Source organism: Pavona decussata, unplaced genomic scaffold (assembly GCF_977016875.1).
Source record: "Pavona decussata unplaced genomic scaffold, jaPavDecu1.1 SCAFFOLD_96, whole genome shotgun sequence".
Classification (NCBI taxonomy): Eukaryota; Metazoa; Cnidaria; class Anthozoa; order Scleractinia; family Agariciidae; genus Pavona; species Pavona decussata.
In genome coordinates this window covers 1899248-1912635 of record NW_028145513.1, presented here as the reverse complement: position 1 = coordinate 1912635, position 13388 = coordinate 1899248, and the positions used below count along the sequence as shown (strand labels likewise).

At 39.5% G+C, this 13388-nt stretch overlaps 1 protein-coding gene across 4 annotated transcripts in view; it reads left to right on the top strand.

Moving 5' to 3' along the window:
- Positions 1-13388, top strand: part of LOC146472898 (CAP-Gly domain-containing linker protein 1-like) — a 129900-nt gene that overhangs the window by 22406 nt on the left and 94106 nt on the right. For 3 of the 4 annotated variants that reach the window (XM_085119132.1, XM_085119131.1, XM_085119130.1), the window contains 2 exons: positions 8586-8684; positions 12027-12068. In XM_085119132.1, coding sequence (XP_084975258.1) covers positions 8586-8684; positions 12027-12068 — 141 coding nt within the window. The remainder of the gene's footprint in view (positions 1-8585; positions 8685-12026; positions 12069-13388) is intronic. The other variant, XM_085119133.1, reaches the window with a different exon arrangement.

The following is a 13388-nucleotide window of genomic DNA, read 5'->3' as shown; positions in this document are numbered from 1 at the left end:
CCCCTCCTTTGACCTAACCGTCACCTCACTTCCTTCCTTAGTCTGCACTGTGTATGGCTCACTCTCAAAGTTTGCTTCTAGCTTGCCAGACGTCTTCGTGTTCCTCAGTAAAACCAGATCTCCAGGCACAACGGGGCTTTCGGCTGCACCTCGCTTGTTGTCAGCATGTTCCTTGTGGGTGAACTTGTGATTCCAATCACTATCTCTGACCCCCTCGTCCAACAGGTTACCAGCGCACCTCAACTCCGGAAGTTTGGTTTTCAACTCTCTGCCAAACATAAGGAACGCAGGAGTAACACCAGTGCTTGTTTGCGGTGTGGATCTATAAGCTAGCTGAAACTTCTGCAGTTCCTCACGCCAGTCTTTCCCCTCAACCTGAACAACTTTCAAAGTCTTAAGCAAAGTTCTGTTGTGTCTTTCGACATGTCCACTGGCCTGTGGCCAGAGTGGTGGAGCAGTCAAGTGTTCGATTCCGTGATCAGAGAGAAACTTCTGAAACTCCGCACATCAAAACTGAGGACCATTATCAGACTTGGGTGTAATTGGAAATCCATATCTGGAGAATATCTGTGTCAGTACATCCACCACTCTCTTAGCTGCTGTTGAGTTCATGATCGCTACCTCGTAGAACCTACTGTAATAGTCTACGACCACGAGCAAACTTTCTCCAGTGGGAAGAGGGCCCATCAGGTCTATGGCTATGTCTTGCCAGGGTTCAGTAGGCGGCTTTACTCTCTTCATGGGCTCAGGAACCTGGAACTCACCTACGACTTGGCAGCCATGACAAGACTTACACACCGGCTCTGCGTCTGAGTCAATCTTTGGCCACCAAACTTTTGTCCTTAAACGTGCCTTCATTTTTACAATACCCTGATGTCCCTCGTGGGCAAGATGCAAGACTTCTCCCCGTAAAGCCTTCAGAACAACAATTCTCGTACCGCGCAAAACAAGTTTGCCTAACACACACAATTGAAGGGGTGCGTGGAATAAGGCCCCAAGTGACTTTTGATGTAAGGTCAAATTCTCCTTTTGTTTCACAAGTGAATACAATGAAATTTGGAAGGAGAATCTAGCTTTTTGTCAGAAGTCACTTAGGGCTTTTTTCCAGGCACCCCTTCAATTCATCCTTGATACACACATAAGCTGTCATCCTACATTGAGACCAGTCCCCACTTAAAATGTGCTGTCTCAGGCAAGCAATTTCTGGGTGACTAGCAGTAACCAATTCGACTTGTTTCGCTGTCAGGGCAACAGGTAAGCTTTCCTCAGTGACTGCATTGACAAAGTCAAATTCCACCCCACTTGTGTCTTTAGGTTCACATTGATTGAGTCTTGAGAGAGCGTCTGCGATGTTCGCTTTGCCAGGCCAATAAACAACTCTGTAGTCATACCCCTGCAACCTTAGAACCCAAAGTTCGATACGTGCGGATGGTTTTGAAAGCCTGCCAAAAATACACTTGAGTGGTTTGTGATCAGTTTCAAGTTCAAATTTGCGCCCGTACACATAAATATTGAACCTCTCACAAGCCCATACTAATGCAAGGGCCTCTTTCTCGGTCTGGCTGTATCTCCGCTCCACTTCAGTGAGGTTTCTGGACGCATACGAGATGGCTCACCACTCACCATCTTGAAGTTGAGTCAGCACTGCACCTAAACCCTGTGGACCTGCATCGGCTATGATCCTCGTGTTACAATCTCCTCTAAAATATGCAAGCGTAGTGGCCTGTGCAACTAGCTGCTTCAACTTCTGGAATGACTTTTCCTGTGCTTCACCCCAGATGAAAGGCTGATTCTTCCTCAGGAGGCTCCTGAGTGGTTCTGCTACTTGCGCGAAGTTGGGAAGAAACTTTGCAGAATATTGTACAAGCTGAACAAATGATCTGACCTGAGAGGCGTCTTGTGGAGGGCTTGCATTCAAGATGGCAGCCACTTTCTCTTCACTGGGTGCAACACCTTGCCTGCTCAGGTCATGACCAAAGAATGTTAGCTTGGGTAGACGAAACTGACATTTGTCCCCATTCAAGGTTAGTCCTTTCTCTTGCAATCAGGTCAGTACAGCATGCAAATTCCTGTCATGTTCCTTTATGCCACAACCATGTACGATCAAATCATCTGCCAAATTAGCCACTCCCTCACAACCATGCAAAACATCCGCCACAATTTTCTGGTACTTGTCAGGTGCCAATGTAGCCCCAAACGTCAAATGTTTGTACCTATACAAACCACGGTGCGTAACAAACGTTGTGATCTCGCGTGATCTTTCATCCAGTTCCACCTGGTGTAAGCCCCACTTGAGGTCGAGCTTTGAGAAGACAGTTGAGCCATTAAGGTCATACAAGACTTCCTCAATTGTAGGGATGGGGTGTCTTTCCCTCTCTATTGCTGAATTCGCCCTGCGCATGTCCACACAAATCCGAACCTCACCATCTGCCTTCGGGACAACAACCAACGGCGAGACATACTCAGTTGGGTTGTGTGACACCTCCTTGATTATGTCTTTGGCTACCAGTTCATCCAACTTCTCGTCAACCTTAGCTCTTAAACCAAATGGCAGTCTCCATACAGGTTGTGCAACAGGCGTGACATGGTCCTTTATATGTAATTTCAGTTGAAAATCCTTCAGCTTCCCAACCCCCGTAAAACCTCTCTGTACTTTTCACGGATGTCTGCATCACTTCCTTCAGTAGTTAATGAACACACGTCTAGACCGACCCTTACACGTCCAACTTCTCTTCAGTGTTCTTTCCGAGTAGAGGTCTTCCTGGACCTTTAACCCCTTAACATTTTTTATTCGATTTATCGTTCGCCGGCGAACGATAATCTTACTCGCTCGGTACAAGAGGAGAATAGCCTATGTTGGAAAACAAACAACGCCAGATACAACGTTTGATTAAAGAGGTTTCTGGCATTGGCAGGTCTAAAGGAGTATCATTAACGTTCTCTGGCAATTTCTAGTAAACTTTGTACTCTCAAGGTACTTAAATGGAAGAAAAAAATAGGTTAAAAATGCGACATGTTCATATCTGCCTGTAAAACAAATCATTCATTGCATGCAACCCACATTCTGCCAATTGTAGTGAAATATCGTGCCGTAGATGTGGAGGGCAATAAAAGGTTCCCAGCTTAAATTCTCAAGCTACAGCCTGGCAACATAATGCATTTTCCTAGTTTAAGGACCAAAAAATGTGGAATATTTGACCTTGTAACCCCACGGGGGCCCAACTATCAATGCAAACACAGAAAGAAATACAAAGGTCTCTTGCTGTTCTTAAAAACGATGTGTTGTTGTTGACAGTTTCTGTCGCTATAATATAATGTTACAAAATCAACCCAGAACAAGGCGAACTCAAAAACATGAAAATAAAAAGAAAGTTTAAAGGGTTAACCACTGTGAATTCGTCCACACAACTGTTGCCACTGATCTCGCACACAATCTCAGACGCAAATGTCCCAATCACCTCAATAGGATCTTTCTGTCCATAAGCAGCAAACTTTTTGCTTGATTTCTTGGACTCACCCTGGATACTCTTCTTCTTCAAAACTTCCCAGGTTGCTTGATCAATCACATTGCATGATGCTCCAGAATCAATAAGTACCACTGGTAACATCACTCCTCACACCTTCAAATCAACTTCACTACCATTTGTAGGCTGACCGACGTCAATTGTAAACGCATAATAATCTTGTTGGCCGGTAGCTGAATCCTCTGATAGTTGATAGGCTCTAACCCGACTATTATTCCTTCCCTCGTCATCTCTTGTAAGAGGCTTGTGTTCCTTTGTTTTGCAACAGACTGCAAAATGTCCAATCCCGCCGCATGCAGTACATTTCTTGTTACGGGCAGGACAATGCGGGTCAAGTGCCATATGGTCAGTGTAATTACAGTGAAAACAGCCCCTTACCTTTGCCTCCTGAGAGCCACCAGACGGTTTACCAGGCTTATTTCCTCTATTCCTACCCTGTGCTGTCCCTTTTCCTCTTTCTTTGCTGTGAGGTTTGCCGGAAACAGCATTCACCTAACCGGATGACTGATCCATAGCCTTGACCTGCATGTTCACTGCTTCCTGCACACGAGCCAAATCTTGTAAATCCTTCAGAGTAGCATTCACTTTCTCAAGGAACTTATGGAGAAGTCCGGGATCCCTGCATCTCTCAATAAGCTGATCCCTTATTGCCTCATCAACATTTTCAAACTCGCAGGTGATTGCTTTCTGCCTCAACCAACAAACAAACTGATCCACCGACTCTCCTGACGCTTGCTCCATTTGCCAAAACTGATGCCTTTCGAATGGAAAGTTCAACCGCGGTGCAAAATAGTTATCCAACAACTCCGTACTCTCAGCGAACGGCTTAATATCCGTACTGGTCAATAACGTGTAATAAAGCTCCTGTAAATTCAACCCTCCAGTATGCAACAGCAATGCAGTTTTCTGTTCATCTTTCGTAATCCCTTTTGCCACCAAATACAGATTGAACGAGCGTTTCCACAACTTCCAGCAAACTTCAAGGGTGTTCGGATCCTCCTTTGGATTGAAGGGAGGAAGGCTGGCCACATCGAGAAGATGAACAAACGTCACAGTTGGCGAAGCTTGTGAACTTGAAGTTGTACTCAAAGTTGTACTCGAAGTGGTTCCACTGCCCGTCATCTTCCTGACAAAATACTAAAACTTGCCGCACAAATGACTTCCAAAACAGCCACCACCTCACAAATGAATTGAATCCTCGTCGCCAATGTAACAGTGACACCCGGATGGCCAAGTAATAAACCAGATTTAACTATGAAAAGAACTACACTTTATTCAGTCACCATAACACCCGGAAAGCATGGCCCACACACAAAACCCCATGATCCTTTGCACGTTTACAGAATCCGAGAACTTCCACCAACACAACTTCCAGTAGATAATACTATTGATACATTACAATAACTCACAACTTGCTAGTCGTTTGTCATAAAACAAATTCCCTATCAAGCATCACAACGAATTATTGTTGTTTATGTTTCAAGCTTTACACAGATTATTTAACCAATTCCAGAGGATTAACATTTGGCGAGAAATTAATTTCTGAATGTTTTGCACTGTTTGTTTACTAACTGCAAAACATAATTTCACTGCATGCATGGGTCTTGTGCAGTCACAAACATGCACTCGATTTGAACATTCAAATATTCCTCAGAGCAATAAAATGTTATGTTCACTGTTGTGCTCTTCCCAAACTTCACTTTAAAATATTTCTGCAGGAAAAATTGTAACCGAGGTTTTCAAAGATTTCCATTTGACTCCCTGATTATGCGAGGGCTTGAAATAAAAGCAGAAATCACTGGAGTGTCGTATTTAAAAAATGGACAGAGTTAACATTGACGAGAACTGTAAGAGAGCTTCAGAATCACCCAGGGTATCCAATTGATGGAAACTGATGATTGGAAATTCAATCGATCAATCAATATCAATTGATAAAATTAGTTAATTGGTATTGATTGGTATCGACCAATCGATGACCAATCGATAACCACACAAAAAACGTTCATCAATTGCTATCGATTGGCTAAACAACCTTGAACAGACGTCACACACGTTACCTGTCCGATCATCTGCCATTTTTAGCCTGGGGACGAAAAAAATAGGTAAAACAAATTCCAACCCAGAATATACCAAACACCAAAACTAAAATGGCTCATCGCTTACTACTATGATGAAAAAAAGGAACATCTTTTTTTTTATCTTTTGCTGCATATTTATTTCTTTTAGACACAATCGGCGCCTTCATAGATTTTTTAGTTTGTATGTATGTGATCTTTGTTTTAAGCACTATTAGGTTCGTTATTATAAGGCTGGGTATTGCTGCTTTTTTCATTATTTTGCAACAACTCATGCTGCTGTTGTTAGCTATTTTATATTTTGCAAAAGTACACCTTCTGTTACCAGAAGTTTTTCTGTGAAGGCACAATGCAACCACTTTCCGTTTTTTGAAGTCTATAGATTGGCCCATAGAACAAACTTTTAATTTGTCAAAAAAAATCCAAAAAAAAAAAACGGTTCCTGTGGACGGGGCATTAATGTTAAAGAGAAAGAAGAGAGTATTGTTCTCTTGTTAACATTAAAATGAAATGTGTTTATAATTACTGCGTACAAAGTTGTGTTTTTTATGCGTCGATTCCAGCTCTGTCAATCTGCAACCAATTATTGATACCAATCAATACCAATATATTTATTTATCTATCGATTGGTATTGATAATCGATACTAATGGATTACCACACGAATCGTCACCATCGATTGGTCATCGATTATCAATATCAATCGATTAATTGATATCGATTGGTATCGATTGATATCGATTATCATCGATTATAGATCCATCGATTGGATACCCTGGGGAATCACTGTATGAAAGCCGAGCAATCTCTCTTTTTGCTCGCCTTCCAGCGCCCGTGTTACTTGTGGCTTTTTCGCTTGTGTGTGCAACTTGCCGCCCAAATATCGTGTTTGCTAGCACTTGCTGAATTATTGAGGGGGGCCTTGAAATATTACTTAATGACAATGTCTCAAACAAAGCAGCAAAATATATGTACAGTGTATGTAACACCAGTATTTCTGTTAGTTAAATCAAAAAGTATGATTTATAGTTAAAATGTATTTAATTCATATTTCCGTTTCTTGAATAGCGTGATTATTTAAAATGCTGCTGAAATCCCAAACTTAACATATTCCAGCAATGCAACAGTAACTGAATAACCTTGCTGGAACTCTAGTTCTACAAATGCAGCGGTGGGTCAATGGTAACTGGATCTTAAACTTAAATTATTGTTCAAAACTTCATCATTTCTACCATTACAAACATGGGAAGATAAAACTAATTACATGGTCCAGACTATGATTTGTATGTTTTCATTACAAAGATCTCAATGAGAGGTTGTGAAAGTTATCACACATATAACAAGTCGAGCCAAAATGCCCCAAACAGGTTTAAGACAACGATATCTCATAACACAGAAATGATCTTTGAGGCATGCAATGGTAAACCACAGGGCCTTAATCAGTCCCCATCAAGTCCTCCAAATCATAACAAAACAGCCACAAAATACACATTTATCAAGAATGTTGATAGATGGCCATCAGAATATATTAAAAATAATAAATAAAATACTAAATTCTATGTTGGAAAACAAAGAGAAATCATTAAAAAAGATTTATTATTCCACTTTTGTGTCATTTCGCCAAATAAGGTCGAGAACATGCAAAATGTAAGACGGTAATACACTGTAGTGTCCCAGTTCATCCGGTTTACAACAGAGTGAATGTAAGCAAAGACATTACACTGACTTCCTGTGTTGTTTACGTGTGATGGACAGATAGTGCCGGTTTTTTCAACACTCTTACCAGAAAAGAGAAGCCAAAATAGCAAAATCTTTTTTGTAGTGAAATAATAAATCTCTTATTTTGCTCATTGCCAGTATGCAACTCGCAAAATATCGGGACCTATTATTTGCAAGACCATCGAATTAGATATATATATTCATTGGAACTTAAAAAAGTATATGTATATACAAGGTAATTAAGTATATCACTTGTCACATCTGCCTGTCAACCACACTGGGATTATGCAAAGGATTGCACGTTCATCCAATGAGGCACCAACCTTTCATTAGTTGTGTTAGTTTGGGTAGTTGGTGGGATGTCGTGGTAAGATAAAATTTGGCTTTTCCCCCACCAAATTTTAATGCCAGCTACACAGGCAAGTAGTGTGTCTCAAGAGGGTGGAGTTAAGGAAGAATTTGGTAGCTCGGAGGACACAGATATTTAATGACAAGGTCCAGTTTATAACCAGTAAACACACCCTTAAAACAGTATTATTTAATGTCAATGATAAACCTACACATGAGCTTCAGGCGGCCCCCACAGCATGCAAAGATTTTAACACGGTTTCTGCAGGATGAAGTAACTGAGAGTAGTGCTAGATGGAATACTAGTCCATTGCAAGGTTATCGCCTGCATTTTGTTACCATTACTCCTTTATGCACTTACGCAGAAAGAAACAATATGGAGCATTGTTTCTTGTCAGTGACTAGGCCTCAAGCCTTGGGGGGGGGGGGGGGTGATAATTGAAATATTTCCTTAATAATATAGGATGAAAAAAAACTAACAAGAAAGTTTGTAAGTAACACTATATAAATTAGAATGAAGTACTTGTTACCAGAAATAAGAGGTGCATAGTAATATATTAAGTTAATATAAATTTGTCTGCAAGAATTTGCCATAAAAGTAAAACCACTATAATTGTGTGCTTCTCATTCCTAAACAGATTGAGAAGCACAATGTCAAAGTTCTAAAATCTTGTTCAACTCTGACTGATTCTTAGAATGTTGTCTCCCAGATTAACTCAGTCATCTTTTAAGGTCTCTTATTCTCCCCTTGTATGTTTTTGTTGCAATTCTCCTAGTATGCAACTCTCATGTATTTACTATAATTGTAATTTTTAGAATAAAATTGAATTGCTTACGTAATGCCAAATTAAGCTGTAAATAAATTATGTTTAGCTTTGAAAGAATATACTAATGTTGACAAAACTCACTGGAATTAATAGGAAGCACTGGAGGACAGAGAGAAGCAAATTCAGTCTCTGCTGGCAGAGAGAGAATTTGAACAGGCAGAAGTTGCTAGTGCTACGAGCCAAGTTACTAAGGTATTCACAAATAAACTGACTGGCTCTTGCCAGTTTTGGCATCAAAAGATGCAGATTATTCAGGATCCAGTGTGTAGTCGGATCACAGGGATTCATGTTAGTTTTTCTTACTTTTGTCCTGGTAAAAGAGATCTTTTAAGCTTTATTAATAGAAAACAAATTTTTAGTTTCATATATAGGAACATTCAGTAACACTAAAGGAATATTACAAAGTGATTTTGAAATTCACAATTAAATCAGCGGTTTCATTTAGATTTGAACAGGTGGGCAAAAGGTTAGTACACCTGGTGAGGATAGCTTAATTGGATACATTCTTTTATGGAAAAAGTCAGACGAGACGTTACAGCAGCTGTGCAAAATCATGTTCACAACTTGTCAATTTGCCTGGTGTCTGGCCCTTAATGAAACCCCCTGAATTATACCCATCATCATTACAGTGGTTTTAAGTCAAGTGTCAAAAGAAATTTTAGTGTTTCAGTTTTGTTTTACTATGCCCTTTGATTGGTTAGCAAAACTCACTGCTTTTACAACCAGTGAGAAGGAAAACCAAACCAAAGTCAATCGTGATTTGCTTGAATGCATTTGCAGGTTAGATGTGTTTGCTTGTAATTCTGATTGGTTCATTGTGCTGTCTGCATCTGTTGTGGTTGGCCAGCCAGACAAATAACTTTCTTGGTCTTGGTTTTGCAACACTCAGTCCACATTCACTCTATTACCATTCCATTTTCATTGTAGTTATCATTTACCTTTTCAATGTTATTATCATTATCAATGATAATTTAAGGAGGTAGCATGGCTGAGTGGTTAGGCTATTGCACCTGTGATCTGGAAGACTGGGGGTACAAGTCCTGCTCGGGTGTCCAGAAACCTAAGACCTAAGACCTAAGACCTGGAAACCTAAGACCCAGAAACCTAAGACCTGGAAACCTAAGACCCGGAAAGCTAAGACCCGGAAAGCTAAGACCCGGAAACCTAAGACCCTTGATTTAAAACTTTTTTTTTTTAAATTAAAGAAATAATGGTAAAATTATTATACTTCAACTTTCCACACATGGATTACTGCTTTGCTGAACGCCGGGTTCTAAAATTTCGACAGTCCCATTTTTTTTCAGGTTTCCTCCATAGTTACAGTCAATTAACTTTACGCGTGACCAGTGTTTCCTAGAATGAAATGAACATGTTCACGATTATATGCAAATGCTGGGCATTACAAAGAGCAATTCTAATGTTCATTTCATTCTCGGAAATACTGGTCACACGTGACGTGGATAGACTGTATAAACAGAAAAAAATATATTCAAGATACTTGGGAAACAATTGTTATCTCCTCCTTGTTGCAAAACTGCGAAAATGGAAGCACCGGCAATCCTGTGCAGTCGACCTCCTGTTTTGAAGGAGGGATCATAGGGATTCGAAACGCCATACCGAGAAAACTGTACAGCACAGCGCTAGCGAAACACAAGCTTCTGAGTTAGCCGTATTGAAAAAAAGGAATTCTAACATGATGGAAAGTTAAAAGTTGCCCGCAGAAACGTCAACAGCCGTGGGAAAGGAAAATACCTTAACCGCATGCCGCTTTCAGTACGATTAAGAAACTGTTTGCGGTTCCGTCGGACGTTTTCCCAATAATTCAAAAGTCACTGATTGCAGAAGCAACTTTGAAAGAAAAGGATAAAATGTGGATCACTGACTCATATATACCTAGAAAAATCGATTGGACTAGTCTGTTTGCCTGACTGGATTGTCACCACCTAAAAAGAAAATAATCAACACTTTTACCCGAACAAAGAAAACTATACGATTTTTTAAACAACCTAATGTCAAATAATAATAATAATAATAATAATAATAATAATAATAATAATAATAATAATAATAATAATAATAATAATAATAAGTCATCCCTACATGTACAGCTTGTGGTATATTCATTATCACACGTCTTGCTTGCCAGTAAGTCTGCCAAGTTTGCATAGCTTGGAAATTAATATTGGTAAAGTTTCACCTTCCCTTTGTAGGTAAAATTGTCAATTTTTTGCTTTATTGCCTTAAAACCATGTCAAAATAAAAATATAACTTCAATAACTTTTGTCAGTGGATTAATTTCCATTTTATATTTAACCTCTTTTAAAGTCGATAGGTCACATGTTATTATATCGACCACCTTCGATTGTTACCCACACCAATTGGCCACTTAAAATTTATTCATAACCCATTTCCCAATAATTATTTTAAGAGATATTGTTTTAAGAGATCTTCTCTGAAGTGATGTGTTTTTTTAAATACAAACTTTTACACTTAATTGTTTATTCTTCCGATGATCTTAGTAGAATTTTCGAATCTCGGGATATTTTTTTTTTTGTCAACCGGCTGATCCTACGTAGCAGTCGTTATCTCCAAGCGAGCGTGAAAAGCAAACGAAAGCTTTCATGGAAATGGGGCAACAACAACTGAAAATGCAGGAAGGTGGCCGGGAGGGGAGTCAACAAGGAAAGGAAACGAATCCCTTGCCACTCACTGCTCCTTCTCTCCTACTCCTCCTCTCCTAACCTTACAAACGGATCACCTTTCCCGGCTTTGGTTTGCAAGGGAAAGTGCCTATTCTTGAACCTCACTACTTCCCGGGAACCCTATGCTCGCTTACAGCCCACTTGGAACCCTGCTTACCGATTATAACTAGTGTCCAATCTTAGCGAAAACGAAATGGCGACAACCTCAAAAAAGCTGGACCGTAGAAGTTTTCCCCCTTAAAACCATTCAGAAAAGCAGTTATCCAGATATGGGAAGTTGAAGAATGGATATTATTTTTTAATTCAAAGAGGGATTCATATAATAACCTATTATACTCGGGTCTTAGGTTTCCGGGTCTTAGGTTTCCAGGTCTTAAGTTTCCAGGTCTTAGGTTTCCGGGTCTTAGGTTTCCAGTTGTTAGGTTTCCAGGTCTTAGGTCTTAGGTCTTAGGTTTCTAGACACCCAGTCCTGCTCTGGAAGCTTGCTGGAGTTGTCTCTTGTTAGCCCCAAGTTCAACTCCTTGATCATGCTTGAAATGGCCAGCCTGTTTTTTCCTACTGCCAGTTGGGCTTCTCTGTCCCATTTGTTTCATCATTCCTGAACAACCTCTTATGGAGATAGGATATTAAATTATTATCAGAAAAAATGAAATTCAGAGGGAATTTGAAATTTTCAAATGCAAGGAGGGTATGGATATTTTCTGGAGAAACTTATTGGTTTTTTAGTTAGATAAGCATCATCAACTCTGTTCAATGGACTTTGTTTTTCTTGTTTTGGGAGTAGGCCTTTTTATGTATGTATTACTTTTAACTAAATGTGCTTTCAATGCAGGCAGAGGAAGAATTAATGAGATTGAAAGAAAACCATGATCAGGTATGTGTGGCATCACCCTCACAGGGAAATGGGGAGAAGGTTTGTAGAAAGGGAAATGTGATTAGGTTAAAAGAAAGCCATGATTGAGGATCTATTCAGTGAAGATAGTTTACACTTGTTATAAGAGTTTAGAATTTTGTAGCTTTCCTTGTCAGATTGTATATTGTCATGAAACCATGGCTATTTCTGAATAATTATGAGAGAAGTGCAGATTAAATTTTATGTTTCTTTCACGTCCAAATAACTCTTGTTGCAAATTACAGTAAGATTTTCTTTTGAAACACCAAAACACTTTTAAGTTATTATACTTTGTCGGGAGGAATTGAACAATCACAGTGACTGTGTTTAAGATGTCTTATCTTTCACAGGTCTTTTTATAGGCTACTTTATAGCAGAGTTTTTGTTAACATTTTCTGAAAACACCTTGTCCAAGTATTGTGCAACATGATATTATGAAGAGTGACTCTCTCTAAGATCCTCACATTCACTTTTCCATCCAGAAATAGATTTCATTGATAATTCTCCCATCAATTTCTCTTGGCAAGTAGATTATAAATAATTCCAGACAAATTTAACTTCATTAAAATTTTTGGATTTGAACTTGTTGCACCCCGTGCTGTTCTCGATACCCAGTGGCGTGATTGTGATATTGCAAGACTTGCAGCTGTTAGTTGTGTAGAATATGGATTATTCAAAACCTCCTTGGCTAATTCTTTAGTTAAAAAATAATGACCCTTCAAGTTAATAATATGATAAATTGCAATTATAAATATAAATTTAAGATAGAAAGTGTACCACAGTTCCTCGAGTTTCATGCACTAAGCGATCATCAGACTGTACCATTGGAGTTAATTTGCTGCAGGGACACTCTGTGATCAGCACTGTCAGCAGGTGTTTTTGTCCCTCAACTTAAAAAGAAATTTCATAATGGCTAAAATAGAGTGTTTTTTAGATGAAAAACTGTTTGTCAAGGTCTTTCGGGCAGTGTTTGTCACTACAGTGCTTGCCAATGGAATATGACTTGTTCGTGTGATCAACTGACACTGTGGCAAGTGCCTGAGTGTATATCCTACAACTTGCATTGCACAAGTCACATTGCAATATATTTATAAACAACACACTGCTGGTTTACAAGAGGTGTTTTTTTTTTCTCCTGTACTTTAAGCCGCTGCTGGATCTTGTTCCTAACAAAAACAGGTTGGATAACTGTGTGGGTCGTCTTTAAGTTGTTTGCATAGTTAGTCTGCCAAATCCTGGCCTTGAATGAGCAGGACTGTTCTAACTGTTGGACTATCTTCACGTAATATGTCAAAAACGAGG